This window comes from Artemia franciscana, chromosome 18, assembly GCF_032884065.1.
Source record: "Artemia franciscana chromosome 18, ASM3288406v1, whole genome shotgun sequence".
Classification (NCBI taxonomy): Eukaryota; Metazoa; Arthropoda; class Branchiopoda; order Anostraca; family Artemiidae; genus Artemia; species Artemia franciscana.
In genome coordinates this window covers 36,778,262-36,802,188 of record NC_088880.1, presented here as the reverse complement: position 1 = coordinate 36,802,188, position 23,927 = coordinate 36,778,262, and the positions used below count along the sequence as shown (strand labels likewise).

Genomic DNA, 23,927 nt, shown 5'->3' with positions numbered 1-23,927 from the left:
TTCTTTCTTCTTTAAAATGTTATATCAATACTTTAGTTAGGATACCCGCTCCCTAACTGAAATCGAATAAAGAAACAAGTTTTTAAGAAAAAATCACTTTAAAGAAAATCACGTTGACAATTCCCATCCCGTGGAAGATTTTCCCCAGAACATTCTTCCCACATGTAAGATTGAGCAGCCACAGAGAAAGTAAGACAAATAAAAAGAATTCTGCACATAAATTCCAGAAAATTGTAACAGACAAATATCCATGTTTTTACCAATAACAAATAGTGTATATAAACAATGGGCAAATTCCAGAACTTACAACCCTTTTCCCCTGGGTTGTGGGGGATTATGTCAGCCCCAAAGGCATACTCATTGGGCCTCTAAACTAGGATGAAACAAATGGCTGTCTATAAATTTTGATCAGATGTTTTTTTGGGAAAAAAGAGGCATGAGATGAAGGCTAGTTGCCCTCCAATCTTTTTGGTCACTTAAAAAGGGTACCAGAACCGTTCAAATGAGCTCTCTAGGACCATTCAAACTTCTGTGACCATTCGTTCGGTATGATCAACATTGGGAAATAAACACACATCCGTGATGTTTCTTCTCACAAAAGAAAAAACACAAAATTCCGTATTTTTGCAGGTAAGAGCTTGAAAAATTCCACAGAATGGTTATCTGATCTGCTGAACCTAATGGTGTAATTTGTCATTAAGATTATTTAGCTTTTTGGGGATGTACCTCACTTTTAAAAAATCACGTTAATTTCCTCAGGCTTGTAACTTTGGATTAGTAACTTAAACTCAATTAACTTTACATATTTGGAATCAGTACAAAATGCAATTTTTTTATATATTAATTCTTATCAAAATTATTTTTTTACAATTTCGTTTACTATTGCGTCGAGTCACTCCTGGCAGTTTATTGCCACGAACTGTTTGGTATATTCAACAATAATAATTCATTCTACATATATTTTAGTGTTGTCAATTTCAAGACACTGTCGACCAATGAAATAATTAATTTTAAAATATATGAAATAAGATGATTTGACATAAGGGGCAAATATTTTTTGTTTTGCTTTATGAGAAAATGAAAATATTAAGTCATTGTTTCCAGTATAATATCTATAAATGGTCGAAATATCCTAAGAATCTTCTTTTCCTTTTTAATTATAAAATCTAATCTCACTCTCGGACAATTAGCCCATTAATGCCCGAGTCAAGATCTTGCTAGAAATCCAGGCTGAATCTTCTCAAGGGAAGTCATTGGGGTCTAATTTAGAAGTTCTTATTGCAAATAGCATAAATTAGAAGGAATCGTGACGCCAAGTAACAACATATTGTAAACATGGATACCCAAGTACAAATTAGAAGGAGTTAAGACGCCAAGGAACTTGAAGGAGGATACAAAAATCGAGAGGGATAATGTTACGAAGATGGGGCAGGGATTTAATGAAACAAATTGGAATTATCACGAACTTAAAGTAGATTACTTATGTCCAAGATCAAGGAATCTTGTGCAACGTCATTGGGGATGTTTATTGGGTCGCTCAGTAAATTCCTCTAGCACATTAAAGTTATCGACAAATTTCCATCCTCCATAAAATTTCTTAGCTAGGCTCTTTATTATGACTGAGAAAAGGAAGGGGCCTGGGATAGTACCTTAGATAATTTCTTAAACCAAATTGGCTTGCCATAGTGTAAAAAAAAACGAAAATATTGAATGGACAAACAAAGTGAATATTTCGAGAGGACAAACGCCTCTCTTCTTCAGCCTGAGACAATAATTGCCAAAAATTATAAGAATTAAAACCAAATACCTAACAACCATAAAGCGAGTCATTCGCCAATATCCGCGATTTGCAGGAAATCCAAAAAATTAGAACTGCCATCGACGGATACTAGCGAACAACTAAGAAATAAAAGAAAACATTCATTCACTTAAAAGGAAAAGAACCAGCAATTAAATGAGTTAGAGAACTATGTCATCTGATTTCTGATTTTAATAATTGCATTCTTTGCTGACACCCTTTGAGGCCTATGGGGTTGTTAGCGTGTTTGATTGTGATTGGGAAGATGGTTCAAGGTTTATTTCAGGGATTACTAAACTATCGGCTTCTCTTTTGAGAAAACGAAATACGGCTTTTTCATTCTTAAATCATCAGAATCTCTGTTCAAAGCTAGACATATATTTTGGTATTTAAAAATTTCAACAGCTTCCCTGTAGTGTTGGACAATAACTTTGTCATGTGAAATTAAACTAGCCTGGTTAAATATAATAGTATCTTCCAGGCGATCAAATATGTGTTCTGCAAGGGTAGAGTCAAAAGTTTTTTTTTTGCTTATAAGGGTGCTATTAATTAAGGTAGAGTGCTGAGTTAATCTATCCGTAAGCCGTGGTCAGTTCTTCCGATGAACTAAAGACCACAAGAGCATGGAATTATGTAGCCACCAGAGTTTTCACCTTTCGGGATATGGTCTTTACTTTGATAAATTCGGGAACTGATAGTTTTACTGGGTCAAGAGCAAATATTATTTTTCTTCATATCTTTGGAAATGTGTTCTGAAACCCCTTTTACGTATGAGAGACCAAGGTAAACGGAATTTTTCCTTTGATTTGAGTTAACCGTGTCATTTTCTGATAACTTTTTAATACTTTTTTCAATTTAAGTAACGCTCACTATGCGTAGGTTTTCTATAAACCCAAAACTCAAAACATGTATCGTTTCGGTGTACCAGAACATCCAAGAAAGGATGCCACCTATCTACCTCTGATACCACAGAAAATTTGAGTTTTGGATTTAAGGAGTTAAGCAAGTGAAGGAAAGATCCCAAAGATCCTTCACCATGCTCCCATGAATAAAAAATATCATCTTTAAAACGAACCCAAAATTCAGGTTTACAAAGACTTTACGAAATAGCCCTTTCTTCAAGGTCTTCTATGATGATATCAGCCTCTATTGGTGAAAGGGGGGCATCCAATGGAAGTCCATATTTCTGTTTAAAAAATTCCTCTATAATGGAAATACAAAGAAGTTCTGTTGCGAAGTGCTGTAAGTAAAAGAAGTGTCTGATTCGAAATTGTCGATTTTTCTGAAATAGATGGTTTAGAACTGAGTTTATGCTCCAAAATGAGTTCGACCTTTTGGGGATCACAAAATATTGAATCCGCATAAAAACTGCCAATTCTTGTATTTTGTTTAACCGAAACTTGCTTTACCTTGGACACAAAATTAGAGGGCGAAATACAACTGATAAGAATTTTCCTATGTTTGTTGTAGGAGAGTTAAATCAGGAAACAATAGGTCGAAGTGGATTACCTGGCTTATGAATTTTAGGAACACTATAAAAACGAAGAGATGTGCCGCCATGAATGGCTCTGGGGAATGCCTCTTTAAAATCAATGGATTACAAATTAAGGCAAGTATAGGGTTTTACAACAGTTTGAAAACCAACTTTTCATAGACTTGAAACAGGCATTCGCCCTCATCTTGAGAGAAAGTCTAGGGTATATTCTTCTTCCTTTTGGCATCACACCCACTTTGGCTGCCTAAATTGCAAACATGTTCATAAAGTTCAAAAGCCGTGCTATGATTAGAGAAGAGCTCACGGAAAGTTTTGACTACCAGTGTTCTGCGAGACTGCCTTTTATTACTGGATCTCTGCAATCTTTTTTTTTTACTGCAGTCCTTCCCTCACTGATAGCTCATATGGCGCCCTCGTAAGAAGAATAGTGATAGACAAGCTAGCTTACGTCGATGATATAGACCTCATATCTGAGTCCCTTCGTGATCTCCAATCCCAGGCCGACACCATTCACATGAACACCAACCTTTTTCGGATGACCATTCGAAAACAAAAGCTATGTGCTGCTCACGTAAAAACGATTCCCCTGACAATCACAGCCTCCCACTTTAAGGTAATAATATAGGGCAGGTCGAGAAATATAACTATCTTGGTAGCTTATTCACCTCAGGCAATATCAACTTCAAAGACATCATGGGGCACCTGGTACTTTTTAACTCCGGTTTTAAAACCCAAATGCCCATATGAAAGAATAAAAATTTGTCAATAATCCTCAAAGCCAGGCTATTTAGCTCACTCATCGTCCCTATCGCAATTTATGCCTGTGAAACTTGGACTCGTAAAACAGATGATCAGGATTACGTTGCTGCTTTTCAAACACAATCACTACAACGCATCGCCGGGATTACTTACCATAATAGAATACCCAACAGCAAGATTCTCCAAAGTTTCAATGTCAAATCTATTATCCTAGACGGAACAAAACTGCTGCAACTTAAATTTCTAGGACACACTAAGCGTATGGAGAGCACTCACCACCCGAATATAGCCGTTGATGGCCATGTACATGGCTCTCGCCATAGAGGATGACCCACAAAGATATAGAAAAGATGATTTTTCGTCACTAAACGTGCCGTACTTTCTTCGCCTGGCAGATGATAGAGGTTCATATAGGCATTACATCATTAAACTAGTGAAAGAAATGCTCCCAAAACTACCATCAAGGATGGATAGGACTTAAGTTAAATCAAATAAGTTAATCCAGATATCATTAATTTTTTGTCAAGTACCTCGAATTTCTGAATATGAAAGTCAAAGTAAATAATTTTGGTTAAGACGATAAATTTGAATTTGTCATGTTTTAGGAACCGTTTACAATTTTTAAACTTTCAACAAAATCAACAGTTAGCATCTTATTCCTAATAATGGTGGGGTAATACCAACTATATTCGCAAGCTACATTTGATTTCCTTGATTTATATTTCATTTTATGGACAGAAAACCGGCAAAATATATGAAAAATACTCAGAAGAAAAATATTCGTCCTATATTGCAAAACTGTATTACAAAACAAACTTACTGTTGAGTGGTCAAAAGTTTTTCAAAGCTGGACAAAAGTAACTGAACTTCCTTAATTTTAAGTGACCGTAATCCAGACGGATGGACAACATCTGACAATTGTGGCACAGCTGGCTTATATTGCCTAATATCTTGTAAGAGCACTGAATTCTGGTATATTTTCTCCGTGAATCCTTTTGCAGCTATCGTCTACAAAATATGAATAAAGATATCTATACTTGATTTAATCGATAACTCGTGTACAAAAATAAAAGAAGGGATTAATGAAAAAAAAATAATAAAAAACAGCAACTGCACATTAAGCACTTACGGTAACATTTATAAACTGTGCCCTCATACAAGACATGAAAAAAAAACAACAACTAAAAAATAAATAAAATAAGAATTAAAACAATGGATGACCTGCAGTTTTCTTTTAATATTTTCTATCAGTTTTGAATCTATGATTTTTGGGTCATTTATTGCATATTTTCAAAACAATCTAGAGTTAAGAATCCATCTATAGCAATACGTGGACCAGATATTTGTTGAAGGCCATTTTTGCTTTATGAATTGCATTGAAGTTCCTCCAGATGGACAAAACATACAAAATATGACAACGCGACAGCGTTATAAATGAAAGCGAAAGTAAAAACGGTTAATACAGGGTTTTATGCAAAGGAGTTTATCCTACCTCAATCATAACCACTTCTGATTTTTTAATTGAAACCTAGGCAGATATTAAGGTATTCATCGGATATGAGGGAAGAATTTTCTGAGATACAGTCAGTGGTCCGAACATCAGCATGTGAGAAAAACGATATGCTGACAACTCGAAGAATATATGATGAGGGGCATTTCCTCTATGCACCCAAAAATACATATCCTTATTATTCAATACATGTTTTTTTTTTAGCAGCCAAAGCTAAAAAAAAAAAAAAAAAACCTACTGACAGTATGCAATCTCTACTATGATAATATGATAATTTTTTGTGGTTATGGTCCTCAACAAGTTCCCTTCCAGGATCTTTATTATTATTGGTGTTATATTTTAGTTTTATTTGAATAAATTGAATTGAATTGAATAAATAGTCGCTTGACTACAAGCTATTTGCACAAAAAAGACTACTATCCTATGAGGCTGATAACAAGGCTCAATCATAACAACTTTCGATGTTTTAATTGAAATTTTTAATTTTGAATTTTTTAATGTTTTAATTTAATAGATGGATATTTAGGTATTTATCGGATATGAGGAAAGAGTTTTCTGAGATGCAGTCAGTAGACCGAACATCAGCATGTGAGACAAATGATATATTGACAACTTGAAGAATACATGATGATAGGTATTTCCCCTATGCACCCAAAAATACATATCCTTATTATTCAATACATGTTTTTTTTTACCAGCCAAAGCTAAGAAAAAAACCTACTGACTGTATACAATCTCTACTATGATAAATACTCGCTTGACTACAACCTATTTGCATAAAAAATGACTACTATCCTATGAGGCTGATAACAAAAGTTCTGTGGAGAAATATACATATAAGGTACTCGTCGTATAACATCACGTACTTGTTTTCAGACTAGCTTCTGGCTGGAAATTGTGAAGGTTCTCCAATCAAAAGAACTAAATTAATCAAGAATTCGATTGTTACTTATCTTATTTTCCTTATTCTGTTCTTATTATGGGTTTTTCTTTCAATCCTGGTCAAATTAAATTTTTCATAGATTTAATTTTAACTTTGTTAAAATTTAAATGCCAATCAAAAAATTTGTGCAATACATTTTCAATGGTATAATTTTTGATAATAAAACTTGGAGTAGTATAAGGCCATTGCTGAATATATATACACGAGCGAATTGGCGAAAATGTCTAACTTCGTGGGGGGAAAACTTTGAAAAACTTGCCAACACTTTTTCTAAAAATACATTTGCTTGCTGCCAATCAATTAAAAACTTTCAAACCTTAGTTTCCTTATAATGTCTTCTTCGCCAGGCGCTCATAAAAAAAAAGAAAAAAAACAGATTTAATATGTAAAGTTAAAATCAAAATTTATACAATATATACCTCAGTGATTGCTACTTTTTATTTCATTCTTTGAAGTTAATTTGTATTTTAGGTAATTAGAAACAAAAGTTTCGTTTTATTTTTCAATTGATTTATACCCGGCAATAGTCATCGGCCGATTTGGCTGGCTAGAGATTCCTTGGTGGGATCAGTGTGCATTTTTTACGGCAAATATGTCAGAATTTCTACATTTTAGCTTTTTATATTTCACTTTTCCAACATGTATACAAAAGTAAATCTCAGGGGGAAAATTTTCTGCCCTCCATATATTCAAAAAAGCCCATACCCAAGAACTTATGCTGAGATGCATATATGAGGTTGTATGCTGCATACATGTTTATCTAAAAATCCAGTCAAATTTTTTTTAACTGAAGTAAAGATTGATATTAAAACTTAAGACGAACAGAAATTACTCCATATATGAAAGGGATTGTCCCTCCTCAACGCCATACTCTTTACGCAAAAGTTTGACTCTTTCTCTCAACTCTACTTTTTAAAACAGTAAAAAACTTTAGCAAAAATACAATTTTTGTATTTCAGTAGCTGTTTTTTAAGAGTTGAAAAAAAATCTAAATTTAGCATAAAGAGCAGGGATTGAGGAAGGAGCAGCCCCCCCCCCCCCTTACACACGAAATAATTTCTTTTCGTTTCAAGTTTTAACACTAATCCTTGCATTCAGTTAAACAACTTATATTGTTAATTTCCAATATAAATCCCTAAGTAATTGATGGGCGCAAGAATCTTGCACTAGAGCATAATATAGTAATACTTTTTTTATTATCGATCACAATCAAGATAGCTACCTTCTTCTTTTATAATTAAAGCTATTCTACCATGATATTAATAATGATATCAAGCATCCTAGACATAATGTGACACTTACCAAAGCCAGATCACTTTTAGACCTCATGTTTTGCACAACATCTAGCTCATGAACAATATATTCATTTTCTTCTGTTTTAAGTTCATTTTGATAATATTCAATCAAGCCTCTTTTTGCAGCAAGAGCACATGTAATTTCAGCCAGTTGCCAACATGGGTCCCCATCGACGGCCTAAAAATTAAAATATGTACCCGGCCTTTTCAATTTCCACCTTTTTAATAATTCAAATATTGCGCCGAAATTTGATTCCTTTAAACAATCTGATTGAAGATTTTTTTACAATTCGGATTGTAAAAATTTTATTTCGTTTCACAATCTCGCATTACAAAGTGAAAACCTAGATTGTCAATCAAAAACATCTTATAGTGAAATACATCAGGATAAAACAACGAATCAACGTTGCTAATATGAATTCAGGCTAGCACAACAGATTGTAGATGAAATTTTCTGAAATCTGCCTTGATTATTTTTTTTCAGAAAAACCAAATGACTTCGAGCCCACATTTACAACATATATCAATACTATATTCTTACCACTGCACAAACAAGAAACTTCTAATTGTATAAGGCAAATTTTTCGAATAAGAACGACAAAATATTTCAAATTTTCACATGTTCGAGACATTCATCTCATCAGGCTGGAGGATTTTTCTTGGGGAGAGGGGGTTATCGAAAATGAAATAAAATGGTCATTAGCTACCAAATTTTCAAACAACCCTGGGGCTTCTTCAGGCCATATGGGATTGAATATATTGTTCCCTTTCCTTTTACAAACTATGCTGTAAAAAATGATTGTTTTAATATACTTGCACTATAGAAAAAAAAAGGAAAAAGTTTGTTTAACCAATTTCCGGCTAGTATATTTATTTCATCAATGCTTCAGAAATTAGAGTCAAATCAAACAATATTTGAGCTCTGCTTTTAAGTGTCACTGCCAATGACAAGCAGGAAAAGGCTTTTAAGAAAGTCTTTTTCATTTGGTAAGGTAAATAATAGGTCAGGGATTTTTTCTATAAATATTGAAAGGCAAATACGGGACATACTTTTCGCTATTTAAGCTTATAAAGAGCGTACTTTATGGAGGCTTGCGTTTTTTATATAAAATTCCCTTTTTATTTTTTATTTTTACTTTAATTAAAAACTTTATTTTTAAAAAAATTATTTTTATTTTGTTTTTTATTTTTATTTATTTTTATTAAATTTTTGTTTAATAAAAATTTTAATTTAACAATTTAAACATTTGACATAAAAAAATTCCCCAGATTGGAACTCATTTGATAAACAACCGTATTTCAGACAAACTTCCTTTGATATTTTAAAGAAAGCAGTGGAGATAATTGTTAAAATTTTGAAATAACTGAACGCCCTCCGTACCTAAACAAGAATTTCAGCTTTGTGCGCTTATTTTATTATACTATACTTTAGCCATTTATCAAAAATTACTTTCCCGGTCTCAAACGGAAAAATTTTCTGTCCCGATCTTCATTTTGAACTCCTATTACAATAACCAAGAAGAAAATGTGGCTCTACTACTTCTTCGATGCTGTTTAAATTGGTTAGGTGGAAAACATATACATCTTAAAATTTTTAAAAATAATCGCAGCTATTATGAAATAGCCTTTACGTTCGGTAATGCAGTTTTTGGTTGGAGTGGATACCAAAACTAAAAAAAAAAAATGTGGGTGAGAAAATCACCAAAAACAAAAATATATGGAACCAAACAGTTTAAATATCTTTAACTTCCCTCTGAATGTGTAGTTATCGTAGGGAGTCAACATATTCTTGATTTTGAGTTTTTACTAACGAAAAGCGTTGACAACCTTGACTAATTAGCCCTGTCTGATAGTTTTCACGGCTCAATGTGGTAAAACTAGAAAAATGTGATACTGCCCTACAAACTTCGTAGTCCTGAAGCAACCCAAAGAAAAATCTTAGCAAATCTTGGTTTTCAGCTATGAATTGACTTAATGCAGGCCCAGGAGGAAAATCATATTCCATTTTTGGTATCAAAAAAAAAAAAAAAAAAAAAAAAAAAAAAAAAAAAAAAAAAAAAAAAAAAAAAAAAAAAAACAGACAAAGTTAAACAGAGCTAAACTTTTTGCAACAAAGCTAAAATTTTCAATATTATAAAGTTGAACCATGATTGACTTACCATCCTATTTTGGATAGTTCTTACTAATTCTTCTTTCATTCTTGAATTTCTCAACTTATACTCTGGGATTACCCTAGATTTTAGCTCATGAACATGGGACTGCATTCCATTGAGCTTTGTGGTTAGCTCCAAGACATCCTCTTCTAATTCAGCAGTTCCTGTTTTTTCTTTAGTTTCGGTTACTTTGTTTTTAACTTGCTGTTTAAGCCGCTCCATCTCACAAAGCTGATTTCTCGATTGTTTCAAGAATTCCTAGAAGAAGTGAAGTTAATGAAAGTTATAAACATAGTTTCGACAAATAGATAAAGATAAATTAATTATTAAAACGTACTGAAAACTGACAAAAGTTTGCCTCTAGTAGGTCCTAAGAAACAAAATTAGTATATGATCAAATTTGTTCAAAATAAGGGGGGGTGAGGAAACGCTCATTTACGAATAAGATAAGCAAGTATTTATTATTTTTATGCTGTATTTTTCGAAATTTTCTAGGTTTTCTTCAAATGTGTCCCTTTGCTTAGCAGTTCAGATCTGCGACAAAACAAACAAGATTTGTAAAGCGAAAACAATACCCAGAAAATATTAAGTAACAGACAGTGAGCATGACATACAGTCACTCTAAAGTCCTTCTGTTCTAGAGTAAATTAGTGGTATTTTAATTAAACTAGTTCAATTTGAGCAGCCACCCTAGCGGTAAAGGGCTATAGTAACTTTGGTCAAAACTCATTATAAAAAAGAATATTCAGAAAACGCCCCCCCCCCCCAATCACCAAATGAGAGTAGGTGCGTGGCAGCCATTCTGATTTCTACAGTACTGCCAGCAGTTCTTTGTATGGAAGTTCTGGCAAAATCTGTGGAAGAGCCATTGTCATTTTGCTGCTAACCTAGAAGCGAATGCCTATAATAAGCATAATTTAACTAGAATTTTGACCGAAATTCACCATAAGAAACAGAAAGCGTAGCGTACATCAAAAGACAACATCTGTGAGGCAGCCATTCTCATTTCTATGATTTTGGCATTAATTCTTGCTATGGAACACTTGGCAAAATTTGTGGAAGTTCCTTATATATTGATTGTTTATTCTTTGATTTATTCAGTTACTTTTTACCTTTTCGATTGTTGGTTGATGTGTTAAATCTTTATTCGTGTTACCCCCAGGAATTACAAGTTCTGCTATCTGTTGGAGAGTATTATTCTTTTGTTGGTGGGTCGCATTGAGTCGAGTCAATAAATTCATTTATCATGTCAATACAGGCACGTGCTAGCAGATTGGCGCCTAAGGTCAAATTAAGATTTTGTCCTTTCTGTACTCTTGATTTGAAAGCCCAGTTTTTCGTTCACAAACACAATCTAATCTTAGTAATATTTTGTTATATTTAGTTTTCTGAAAAAAAAGAGTTTTGACGACAGAAACAGTCAATCATTCAGTCACCCCAAAGAAGCAAAGCATAAACTTCAGGTTTCCGGTGGCTGAAAGTGATGATCCGGAGGTTACACACAATACGTTGTCCCATATTTTTACTGAACTTTGCACTGGATAAAACATTTTCTTTTCACTACCTTTGACTTCATAAACTGATTTAACACTTACCTTTTAATGTCAGTAAGAAACCAAACCGGTCACCTCTAACAAAAGAGGAGAATGGAGAGTTCATCTCTGATCCTTGGAAAGTTGATGAAAGATGGGCGTCACATTCCGAGAAAATCTTGAATAGACCCCAACCTGATGACCGAGAAATAGCACTTGACACACATCTTTTGTAAATTGACATAAGTGCTGACCTTCCGAGTACCGATGAAGTAATAATAGCTATAAAAAGGCAAAAAATTGGGTATGCACCAGGAAACAACGTAACCACAGCAGGAAAGCTTCACAAATGCTTCGATCTTGTATTACTATATGGACCGCCCTTCTAGTGAGTATCTGGAAAAGCGAGAAGATCCCAGTTGACTGAACTAGAGGAATTCTAGTTCGACTCTTCAAAAAGAGAGATGCCCTAAAATGTGGCCAATGGAGAGGTATCAATATAACATCGGCTCCAAGAAAATATTGGCTACCGTCATACTTCATCGCCTAAGACCAGCCCTTGACACGCACCTCGGAGAAGAGAAGCATGGATTCCGGCCTGGTAGATTCTGTTCCGATCTAATTTTCATCCTCAGACAAATAGTGGAGGAATCTAGACAATGGAACACAAAGCTCCAGCTACTGTTCATTAATTTTAAAAAAGCAATTGATTCTACTGACCGAAATATTTTACGGAAGATTTTAAAGTATTATGGAGTACCTGAGAAGCTAGTAAAATGATAATAGCCCTCTATGAACCTAGCAAACGCTGTCTTCGAAACGAAAACGGGGAGACGCAGTTCCTCAGAATAATATCAGGTGTGAAATAGGGATGCATTCTATCTCTATTTCGACTTGTAATCATAATGGACTACGTTCTACGGCAGTCATCAGGTTCTGGATTAAAGATTAGCAGCAGTGATCTCAGATCTCGACTTCGCAGATGACGCAGTTCTCCTACAAGAGGCGAAACAACAACTGCAGCAGCTACTTGACAACACAACTGATCAGGCCGAGAAAGTGGGACAGGCCGTAAACGCGGATAAGTCAAAGACTATGGCCACATCTAACTTACCGATGATACTGAGATACAAGGATAAAGATATACAACAAGTCAAGGAATTCAAGTATCTCGGGAGTTGGAATGGGCATGATGGTGAAATCATGAAAGAAATAAAACGGAGAATAGGACAAGCAACTTCAGCTTTCAACAAACTAAAACCAGTTTGGCGTAGTAGTAAATACTCACTACGATTAAAGCTATGTCTTCTAAACAGCAATGGGATGTCCATTCTCTTTTACGCTACCAAGTGCTGGGAACTACCGCTAGAGAAGCATGTCCAAGCGTTTGAGAATATGTGCCTTAGAAGACTCCTGGACATACCATGGCAGGAGAAGGTCACGAATATAGAAGTCCGTCAAAGAACTGGTCAGACTCTTATTACCGATCTCCTGAAGCGAAGGAGATGGACCTACCTTGGTCACATCCTTCAAATGCATGGGGACCAACTTACAAGAACTGTATACGCGTGGCGTCCAGAGGGAAGGCGTAGGAAAGGTTGACCGAAACACACCTTGAGACAACAGTGTGACCGAGACCTGAGGATCGTAGAACTGTCACTTTGACCACAATTTGAGGCTGTCACTGCCGCAGCTCCACTCTGAGACGTCTGGCGAGGCTTTGTAGACGCCCTATGTGCCACACCCGGCCCTGGAGGAACTGAGGTCTAATGTAAAGTTACTTTTTAATGTTTATAGGTCCCACTCTTCTTGTTTCTACTCAAATGTTGAACTGTCTCAACCTTACTTTGAACTAGCACATGCCCGTATACGACAATTTAAATTTAAGAAGATATTTTTTGGTCTATCTACGTCCAGTTCAGACTAAAAAAATAGGTTTGCTTCTTTTCTGCTATTTTGAAATCATCTTGTTTTCTTTTACTCTTCCTTTGAAGTAGTGTCAATAACAGATTGTTGATTCCATAACATTTACTTTTGCTTCCATTTTCATTAGATGCCTGAAAATTTATGTCGTTCTTGTATGGTGAAAATTGTAAGAAATCACAAATAGAAAAATGACAAAATTTAAAAAACTTTCTGTGTCCTCAATGGGTTCATCCTCTCCCCACACTCTTTCAGTCTATTACTGCAAGCTATCATCTCCCTGATATACTACGAGAATGGAAGGGGGGGCAGAAGGAACTCAAATTGACAAACTGCCGTATACTGACGATTTCGATCTGATAGATATAAGCGTTCAAGGTCTTTAAAGAAAGGAAGACGGCAAATCAGTATGTAAATTAATGTCAACAAAATTTTGGTTACATCATGTCGTAGCAATTCAGAACAACCTCTACAATAATCTATGGCAAGTAAGCGGAAAGAGTTAATCGGTTTCTTTACCTCAGCGGTCTCCTAACGGCCAACGATTGCCACACCTCCAGCATTAAAGCCACATATTATATCCTGGCCACAGTTTCAGAAGACTGTCAAACTTACAGAAATCCAGCAGCCTTTCAAACTATCTGAAGTTCACCTTTTCAAATCCTTGATCATACCCTTTGTTCTCAAGGAATTGTGAATTATGAACCGTAAATATTGACAATGAGCACACCCTTCTTGCATTCAATATAAAATGTTGACGTCGAATAGATATGATTGAGTAGGATTGTCATGTCACAAACGGAAAACCAGAAAGACTGAAGTCACCAGACACAATTCTCAGAATTGTCACAAAATAGCAACTGCACTAGTCAGGTACGTTAAGAGAATGAACCCTTTTTGCCTACTTTAATATTGCTCAGAAGGACAGTTGAAGGAGATGAAGATTAACAACTCCTATGAGGTGGATTTATAATTTTCACAAATAGCGTTTCATCCTACTACCCGATATGCACCGAGATTGAAGCACACAGGGCCCTGGTATATGAAACTTCCAAAGGCCCCAAACCACATGTGGATGGATGTGCCTTAGTAAAGTAAATTCTCTATCAAAGACCTCTTCTTCAATATGCTTTTAATGGTCCTATTTTTCTTCTAGAACACTGGCAACACATGAAATTCTAATAATCCCTCATGTATATTATCCATTTTAAATTGAACTTCCTTCCTCATTTTGGTTTCGACCAACAACTCAATTCAAAATCATCTATCAGAAAGAACATCCACTAAATTAAAATAGCCTCCGGAAAAAATCCCAAAAGCAAGTGTAGCACTGTGGCTTCTTACACCAAACTATTAATCAAATAAATAACCATAAAAAAACAACATTAGTCGACCCCTCATCAGCCGAGCCCCTCATCATGTTGTTAATAATAACAACAGAACCACAGAACCACAAGCTTGAACCGTCCTGCTGCTAGGATTCAGGATGTTTAGTATCCAACGCTTCCTTTCCTTCCCAATAATCGGAGTCTTGACATGTGCAAAAACTTAGCTCGAAGTTGCCTCGTAAGCCTTGGTAACATATGCGAGGAAGTTTATATGCTTACATGAGCAAATTTAAATTGTGTTGCCATCCGGATTCAAATAACTGTCAAATTTCTGAAGTCTTGGGCAGTAACCAGAGACAAAGCGGATATACAAGAGCGGTACCACACCAGCAAGTACTATACTGCAATTATTAAGGACAACGCATGCTATGAGCCTTACATGGTTTAGCCGTATTTAGGCTCTGTGCAGCCTGTAGGACTTATGCAGCAGCAGTAGTTGACATGGTCATGTGAGGTATCTGTGCCATCAGGGAAATTATTCCTCACTGTTCATGATTTTTTTTTTCTTTATATACATTCGTAGAAATCTATTAGCTAATAAATAAGGAATATTTTGATTACAAGAATTGTTTTATTTTTTTCTGTTCAACTGTAAACGCTTGCCTATGTGTTCGATAAGTCCAAGTTTCAACCTCAAAGGTAGAGAAAAATTTTCAAAAAAATCTTCTTGGAGTATTGCTTTCTAATAACTTAATAAAAATACTTGGTTTATACAAAGGCCAACAAGGATCTGAAAAAAAAACTAGGATATTATACACATACAGAAACAGAGCTCTATGACTCAATCGTATTCTCAGGAGTTTCCCCATAATCCTTCATTCCAACTATTCCTATTTACTAATTTTTATCAATAGAACTTTCCCTCCAAAAAAATATTTCCTTAAATAATTTCCTTCCCTTACATATGTACCAAAACTAGGGGATGGTATAGAAATTCTATATAGAAATAACCCAGAAACTATTTCTGGCACATGGTTATGTGCACTTTAGGTTAGGAAAGGAAAGAAGAGGAAAGATTTAAGCAAAGGAGAAATGAAAAATTACCTCAAGAACTGAAGAATGGTCATACTTTTCCACCAGATTCATTATTTTGTCTTTAGCTGACTCTCCTTTAAACGTTTCGTTGCTAACAAATAAATCTTTAATTTCGCCAATTAAACAGCTAACCTGAAATAAAAACAATTATTAAACATTATATTATCAAGAAATTTAATACAGAAAATTAGAAGCTGAAATGCTAAATAAACAAATGCGTTAGGAATTAAGTTTATTGACAGCAAGGGACGTGATGAAGTTTCCCCTCTCTAGCTTCCTTCAAAAAAGAAGTTACATTAGTCTTTATCGAAAACTTTTCAATTATCTTCTTTCGTTTTCACTTATCTTTATCAAATCACCTTATGCATCAACATTATCACCTTATCACATCTATAAGCCATTATAACGGGGATCACTGAAGCTCGGTGCTCCCCCCCCCCCCCCGTCTAATGAAGAAATAGAAAGGGCTTCGCGGATATTCATAAGTTTACCCATATTGCTTTAATATTGGATCAAGACAGAAAGGACAAAGGCAAGGCGAGCCCAGAAAGGACAAAGCTCAATCCCTCAGCCTACAACACAGAATGATATAGCCGAACCACAAAATTTCAAGGAAAACCTCTGCTGAAAGTTTTTCATTTTCTTCTTCTTCTTTTTCTAGAGCAGGGACTTTAAACTTCTCATAAATAATCTTTATGCTCTGGGTCAGCGCCTCAATCTCCCTTGCCAGGGACATGCATTCAGATTTGTGAATTCTGATAAATTTAACGTCTCTCCAAAATGAAAGCTTCTTCAGTTGTAAGGTCCTTAGACTTCTATCTGAAATTAAAAAGGTGATAAATAAATAAATAAAATCAATAAATTTATTCTACGAAAATTAGAGAAAACACGAACCAATTACTAAAATTATCATCAAGCTTAATAAAATTAAAGGATTAACTAACCGAAAAGCCATCTAGTTAAAATTTAACTAAAAAAAATAATTAAATATTTGAAAAACTGTGTCAAGAAAAGTGATTTTGTACTTATCTTTGCGAGCTGGTGATAAAGAATACGTGAAACTTGTACGAATAGAAATTCAAACTGGTTTCTAAAACCAAGCATTAATAAAATCCAGTGTTACTTCATAAGTCCTAAAGCTGAAACAAGAACAATAGAAAGAAACAACAGAAAGAAAATACACTTGGATAATTACGAACACATGGTATATAGAAAAAACCAAAGATGGAAAGACTCATGGCATTTAGAAGAAAAATCACTAATACTTCTCAATAACTATAGCTTTGCTTACCAATCGATTATTTCTCTGCAGCAAGGGGTTACTTGTCCATGTTATGAGTATCATCAAATACTTTACAAATTTAAAATAAAGGTGGTGGACTCAACAATTTAAATAAACCAGGCAGAAGCCGTCCAGGCCAAATGGTTAGCGCACTAGACCATGGCAGACCATTGGTCAGCATGCGAAAAAAAGTCGAAAGAAGCAAGATCTATTCGGCAGGGAAATTGGATGATCTACTCAGATCCGAAACGTTTGAAGAAAGGATTGAATACACAGCCTCAAAATTATTAGCAAATTTTTCAGTGCCTGGTTATGAGCCTGCCATTTGGAACCCCTGGGACTTTCTCTCCAGGTGAAGAAAACTATGTTGTATTTTTTGTTAATAAATGCCTATCTCCCCCTTCTCCTATCCTTTGGCTAACCAGTACGAAAAAACCAGTTGATTAAAATTTTCGATGCATAAAATAAAATTGAATCGAGTAGCATCCCCCTCACTACTCAACGGGTAGTCAACCCAGCTCTAAATGGATGCCTGGCGAAATCTGGGGAAGGTAAGCAGGAAGGATGTGACAAACCATGGGATGGCTGGTCCCCAATCCCCATTGCACTTCCTGGATGAAGGGGAATGAAACGGAGATCAGCAACACCGGTAGAGACTGTTAAAGCTCAATACTATATTACTTACTTATGCTCAACATATAATACCAATAAAAGTTCAATTCCACTTATAATTTTTTTCCCACAGATCATACAAATTGTCAACGGTGTCTGGCTCCTCAAGAAAGGAACTGTGTATCAGAAGGCTCCTAAAAAGCATTGCACCACCCTTGCCCCCTCCACAGAGTGTTAGGATACAGACTCGTATACATTTTCCATTTCACGGTGCAGCCTTTATCCTGAGTCTCATACAATGAATACAGAGGAATACTGATAATACAACGAAAAGAAGATGAATGAGTTCACTAGTAATGAATGTAGCCCCATGCCTGAAACAGCTTTCTTGACAGACATTCAAAACTTAAATATAATTTATTTCAAATGATATAACAATTTGACACTTAATATATACTAATTTACTTTTAATTAAAAACTTTAATTTAATTGACTTAAACTTCAATTTATCCACTTTTAATGAACATACACCAATTTTAAAATAATTTACATAATTGAGAAGGCACCTTTCTTTATACATAAAAGAGCATGTTTAGAGAGAGTGGACTAGTATGGGAGGTCCTCTTATATGCCAGAGAGTGCCCACTGAAAAGTTGCCCAATGAATTTCAAATTTGAGGCACTTAGTAGGACGGAATCAGTTTTTTTGCCTGTTGAAAATTCCATCTTTGAGCTCATTATTTCTAAATTACCCTATAATCTAGGGCGAGCATCATTTACCGGTGTTCTTTGGCACCAAGCAAAGGGTATCTCGCATATTATTACTACTGATTTGGACTAAAAATTAAAAAAATCTTTTACAGTTATTTTCTTCGTTTTGAAGTTTAAAGCCAATACACAAAACAAAAGCATAAGAAGGGTTATTTACTGGAACAAGCATCAGCTAAAATTTGGCTAATACAAAAAAAAAACAAAAGGGCAGATCGGATAAAAAGATTCGGCTTCTCCAGAGTGTTCACAAAGCATCAGATAAAAAACCTCAGTCCAGGACTAGTGAGCACCATTATTTTATTTCTAACAACCACTATATTCTGCACTCGTCTCAGAGCCTGTCAATTGTAAATTAAAAGGGAGTATAAGGTAAATGTGGCCATCGTTGAAAGTGGCTGTAACTTCATTTTCTCTCTAATCTAATTTTCTGTTCTCTGGTGTCACCGTGCACGAATTGATTCTCAATGAAACCATTGTTTCTTCAAAATCTCCCCTGACATGGGAGCAAAAGAGCTCCTAGTTTGTAACTGAAAAAGCAATGTGTCTAATTTGTTCATCTTCTTCAAAGCCGTTTATCCAGACCCCAACTTTCACACTTTCGTTAAAGGGGCAAAAGGCTAATGGGGTCAAAGACGTACAGTCGATTGCATTTTCTCCTTCTTGGTTGGATTTTCTGCGTTTATGGTTTGCATCTGGGGCCTTACCTGGTCAATGCAATGGCCTCCAATATTCTAATCTTAGCTCAAAGACTTATGTTCTTATTCTTCCACTCAAGGCCAGCTCAATTTATGATAACTAAGCGTAAATATGGACACCATTAACAAACCCTACATTTAAAAAAACACACACAAAACAAGATTAAAATCTTGTGTGATGGACAAGATTAAAAGAAGCACAATTTAGGTAGCTATTCCCTGCAATTTTACACTTACTTCTTTTGATGTTAGGAAAACATTTACCTTGTAAGCTACCCTTAAAATGCTTATTACTAACAAGTCACCACAGCAACAAGCCGGCTGAGGCAAACACAACTACCCAAGCTCCTCCTCCATCCTAATCTATTCAAAGTCTCCCTCTTCATATCCTCCCAGAAAGTTCCCATTTCATTTAAATATTTCTTTATGACATCCTCCCATCCCAGACGAGGACGACCTGCTTTCCGTTTAGTCCTGGACGTTTGGCCAAAGAGGACAATCTTCGGCGATCTGTCATCCTTCATCTGCAGAACGTGCCATAGCCATCTCAACCTTTCTTTCATTATAGCCCTAGAAAGCGGGATTGAACCACATTTTCGTGGAGCCTACTGTTTGAAATACGGTCAGTCAGCTGGGACCCAGAACAATCCGTAGGCAATTTCTCTAGAAAACACCTAGTAAATCTTGATCCGCTTTTCGAAGCACCCATGCTGTAGAGCCAAATTTGACGACTATTATCACCGTAGCTTTCAGTATTCTAACCTTAGTTTGCAGACTTATCCTCCAATTCTTACAAACTCCTTTTAACTGTGAAAAATGACCCTCATCCATGGCTATTCTACTTTTAATATCTTCACTGCTCCCACTGTGTTTACTAATAATACTACCAAGGTAAGTGAAGCTCACCACCTGATCAACCTTTTCGATTGGTCATTGCTAGATTTGCATTACGAGATTGTGAAGCGGAATATAAATTTCACAATCCAAACCAACCATTGGCAATTTCTCTGGAAAACATCTGGCAAATCTTCATCCGCTTTCGGAGTGCCCGTTATTCAGAGCCATATTTGACCACTGTCACCACTGTAACTTCCAATAATCTAATCTAGATTTCCAGACTTATCTTCCTATTCTTCCAAAAAAAATTTAACTGTGGCAAAACACCTTGAGCCTTGGCTATTCTACTTTTAAAATCTTCAATACTCCCACCGTCTTTACTAAAACTACTACCAAGGTAAGTGAAGCTGCCCACCTGCTCAATCTTCTCGAGACTTATCATTATGAGACTTGCATTGCGAGATTTTGAAGCGAGACATAAATTTTACAATCCAAACAAACCGTAGGCAATTTCTTTGGAAATCGTCTATCAAATCATTATTCGCTTTTCGGAATGCCCATGTTTCAGACCCATATTTAACCATTGTCATCACTGTAGCTTCCAATATTCTGGTTTGCAGGCTAATCTTCCTACTCTTCCAAACTTTTTTAACTGTAAAAAAACACCCTGAGCCTTGGCTATTCTACTTTTAACTTCTTCACGGCTCCCACCTTATTTACTAATAATACTATCAAGGTAAGTGAAGTTGTCCACCTGATCAATCTTTTCCTTGTCCAACGTAACCTTTTCATTTTCACTTATTCCTAGCCTTAGTGACTCACACTTTCTTAGTGACTTACACTTTGTTACACATTTATTTTCAAACCTATTCTAGCACCCTGAACTTGCAAAACCTCTAAAAGTTCATTCATTTTGCTCACACTTTCACCTAGGATGCTTAAATCATCGGCATAATCTATGTACCGGAGAGGTTTTTCTCTCCATTTGATTTCGTGGTCTCTCATTACCTTTCCTGTGCTTCTTAAGACGAAATCCACCAAAATGATTCGTATTAAGGGAAATAGAACACAAACCTGCTTAACTCTAGATTTAATACGAAACCAGCTGCTAACCTCATTTCCTACCTTAACCGCTGAAGTGTTATTCTTGTTCATAGCACTAATGTATTTGTCTGGTACACCATACAAGGATAAAACCTTTGCTAAAGCTCTTCTATCAACAGAATTGAACACTAGCTCATAATCAATAAAACTGAGGACCAAGGGTGTTTGATAACTAAGGCACTTCCCAATTATTAGCCTAAGAGTGAAAATCTGGCCGACATATCGTCTACCTTTTCTAAAACCGCACTGCTCTTCTCTTAAAACTTTGTTTACAGCATCTCTCAGTCTAAAAAGAATCATGTTAACAAGTAATTTCCTACCTACAGAGACAAGACAAATGGCTCGATAATTACCGCACTCACTCATATCACCTTTCTTTTACAATGGTTTAATTAAGGTTTTCCTAAAATCACTAGGTACTTTCCCCTTTTCAGAAATCCTATTCATAATCTTAAGTATCTTATTCCTAGCCTAGGAGCCGCCATATTTAAGAAACCCATTTACCAAACTATCAGTACTTTGAGCCTTATTATTGTTTAATCATTTTAGTACTGTCGCTAATTCTTCCTCACAAAACAAATCTTCCTTCACATCCAAGGTGTCACAAACTTTTTCATTTTCCTCTAGATCTTTTCCTAAAACTCTACCTCGGTTTAGCACATTCTAAAAAGTTCTGCCCATTTCTATTCAATTCTTTCCTTATCTTTAATTGCGGAGCAAGTCCAGGTGAATACTCACTCTCAATTTATTAACATATCAGTACAATATGCTACTTTTCAGCCGTCTAGCTGCATCTTCCAGATCCTCGGCAATTTTATCCGCGGCCTCCACTTCACACCTCCTTAGTTCATATTTTAACGCTTTCTCTGCCTTCTTTACATCCCTTTTATTTTTATATGATCCATCACTCAGATAGTTCTTGTACAGGTCCCTTCTCCTCTCTTAAACATAAAGCCTTTTACTAATATTCCTAGCTGCGGTCCTGACTTTCTTGCCCAAGACCCCATCAGCAACTTCACACATTATTTTCCTAAAATTATTCAATCCATCTTCCACACTGTCAAATTTTTAACTCTCCAGTTTAGTATTCAACTGTTCCTGGAAAAGTTCTATCAAATTCTCCTCCTGGAGTCTAGCAGCATCATAGCTTCCTGGGAGGTAGTTACCCTTCCAAAATTTCAGCTTTAAATTAACCCTAGACACTACCAGACGCTGATCTTTACTTTTAACATAAATAACAGCACTCCTATATGCTCTAGTATCTTGTGTTGGCCCTCCTTATCTTCGGTTTACAATAGTAAATTCAATAATGTTAGCTTTCTTACCATTACGTGAATACTAGGTTAACTTAGGGGCCACTTTACAACCAGATATCGTATTGGCTATTTCCTTTTTCTATACCAAATATTCCTAGGCTAAGATACCATCTATCACTGTTTCTACCAACCTGGACGTTAAAATCTCCTAAAAAAAAACCATATTTCTACCTGGGACCCTGTCTATTTGCTCCTGTAACTGTAAGTAAAATTCATCCGAGTCACTAATATCTCCGTCTGTCAGTTCTAGAGGGGCATATATTACTATAGCTGATACCCTGAACTTTTTAGTCATAAAATGGACGATTTTTAATACCTTCCCAGCATAAACAAGACTTAGCATTTTCTATAATCAACACTAGCCCTAGTCCCTATCTAGGGACCCCATCCTTCCTGCCTGAGTAAACAAATTCAATATCACCTAATTTCATGTTCCTACCCATGGGATATGAGTTTCTGAAACTCCTAACATGTATAGTTCGAATCGCATGAATTCATCAATGATCATGTCGATAGAATAATTATATTGTAACATCGTAGCATTCCAAGTTCCAATTTTCATGTTCTATATATCAATGAAATTATTTTGGCCTCAGAAAAAGCGATGGTCCCGGATACCAGTCCAGGACGGGAACCACCACATCTTCTCAAGTCGATGCTGAAGCGCTTAAGCCAGCTTAGAACTGGAGAGTATGAAGTCCCTGGGGCCTCCAGTATTAATGGAGGCTTCGTGCAATCCTGGGTCAATCTTGGTCAAAACATGGTTTTCAGCACTTATCGATTTTCTTCTATCAACAAGAGTCGAAATCCTGCACAGACAGTCTCAAGTCTATTACCTCTGACTAGTATGTATTTACGCCTACAAATACTATGCTACTACGGGGAGCAAGCCCATAGTAGTAAATTAGCTACGAAGAGGTTATTTAGCCGGAAAATGCATACCAAAAGGGATCAAAGGCCAGAAGAATTATCTATTAATCAGAATCCTGTGCGACTGCTGTGTCGTTTACTAGGCTACAATTTCCTAGAGGGGCGCCACTCCTCAAGTGGGAATAGAGTTGACCGCAAGCTCCCGAGTCTTGCAGGTACCCCAAAAGGGTCTAGGCAGCCCTTTTCAGAGACCGTTGTCCATAGATCAGGATCTTAAACCCTACTTTAGTGGTCCCCCTATAAGTATCCTCCCACGATGGTGTTCTGCATCACCAAGCAATTTAACCCATTACTGGCAGAATTTTTGTAATTCACAGGACGTGTGCATACGCCGGTGGACCTCGTTGAGTGTACATATGAGGGGCCTTCTTCCTCCTCCACCTGTGTTTACAGCCCCAGGCGACTATGCCCAAGTTTCTATTATGGACCCCCAGGGACAAGGCCCCCACCTCTGTCCGTGCCTTCTATGGAGGTACCCTAAATATCTATAGGGCGTTCCCCTATCGCCACCTGCGGACGCATTGAGTGGCCTAAGGAGGCTATGTGAGAC

The 23,927-nt window shown here is 36.0% G+C and overlaps 1 protein-coding gene across 1 annotated transcript in view; it reads right to left on the bottom strand.

The window, feature by feature from the left end:
• Positions 1-23,927, bottom strand: part of LOC136038967 (uncharacterized) — a gene marked incomplete at its 3' end in the record, with an annotated part of 90,041 nt that overhangs the window by 6,108 nt on the left and 60,006 nt on the right. The window contains 5 exon segments of the mRNA XM_065722486.1: positions 4,873-5,060; positions 7,808-7,978; positions 9,960-10,211; positions 15,841-15,963; positions 16,451-16,650. Of these exon segments, the coding sequence (XP_065578558.1) occupies positions 4,873-5,060; positions 7,808-7,978; positions 9,960-10,211; positions 15,841-15,963; positions 16,451-16,650 (934 nt within the window).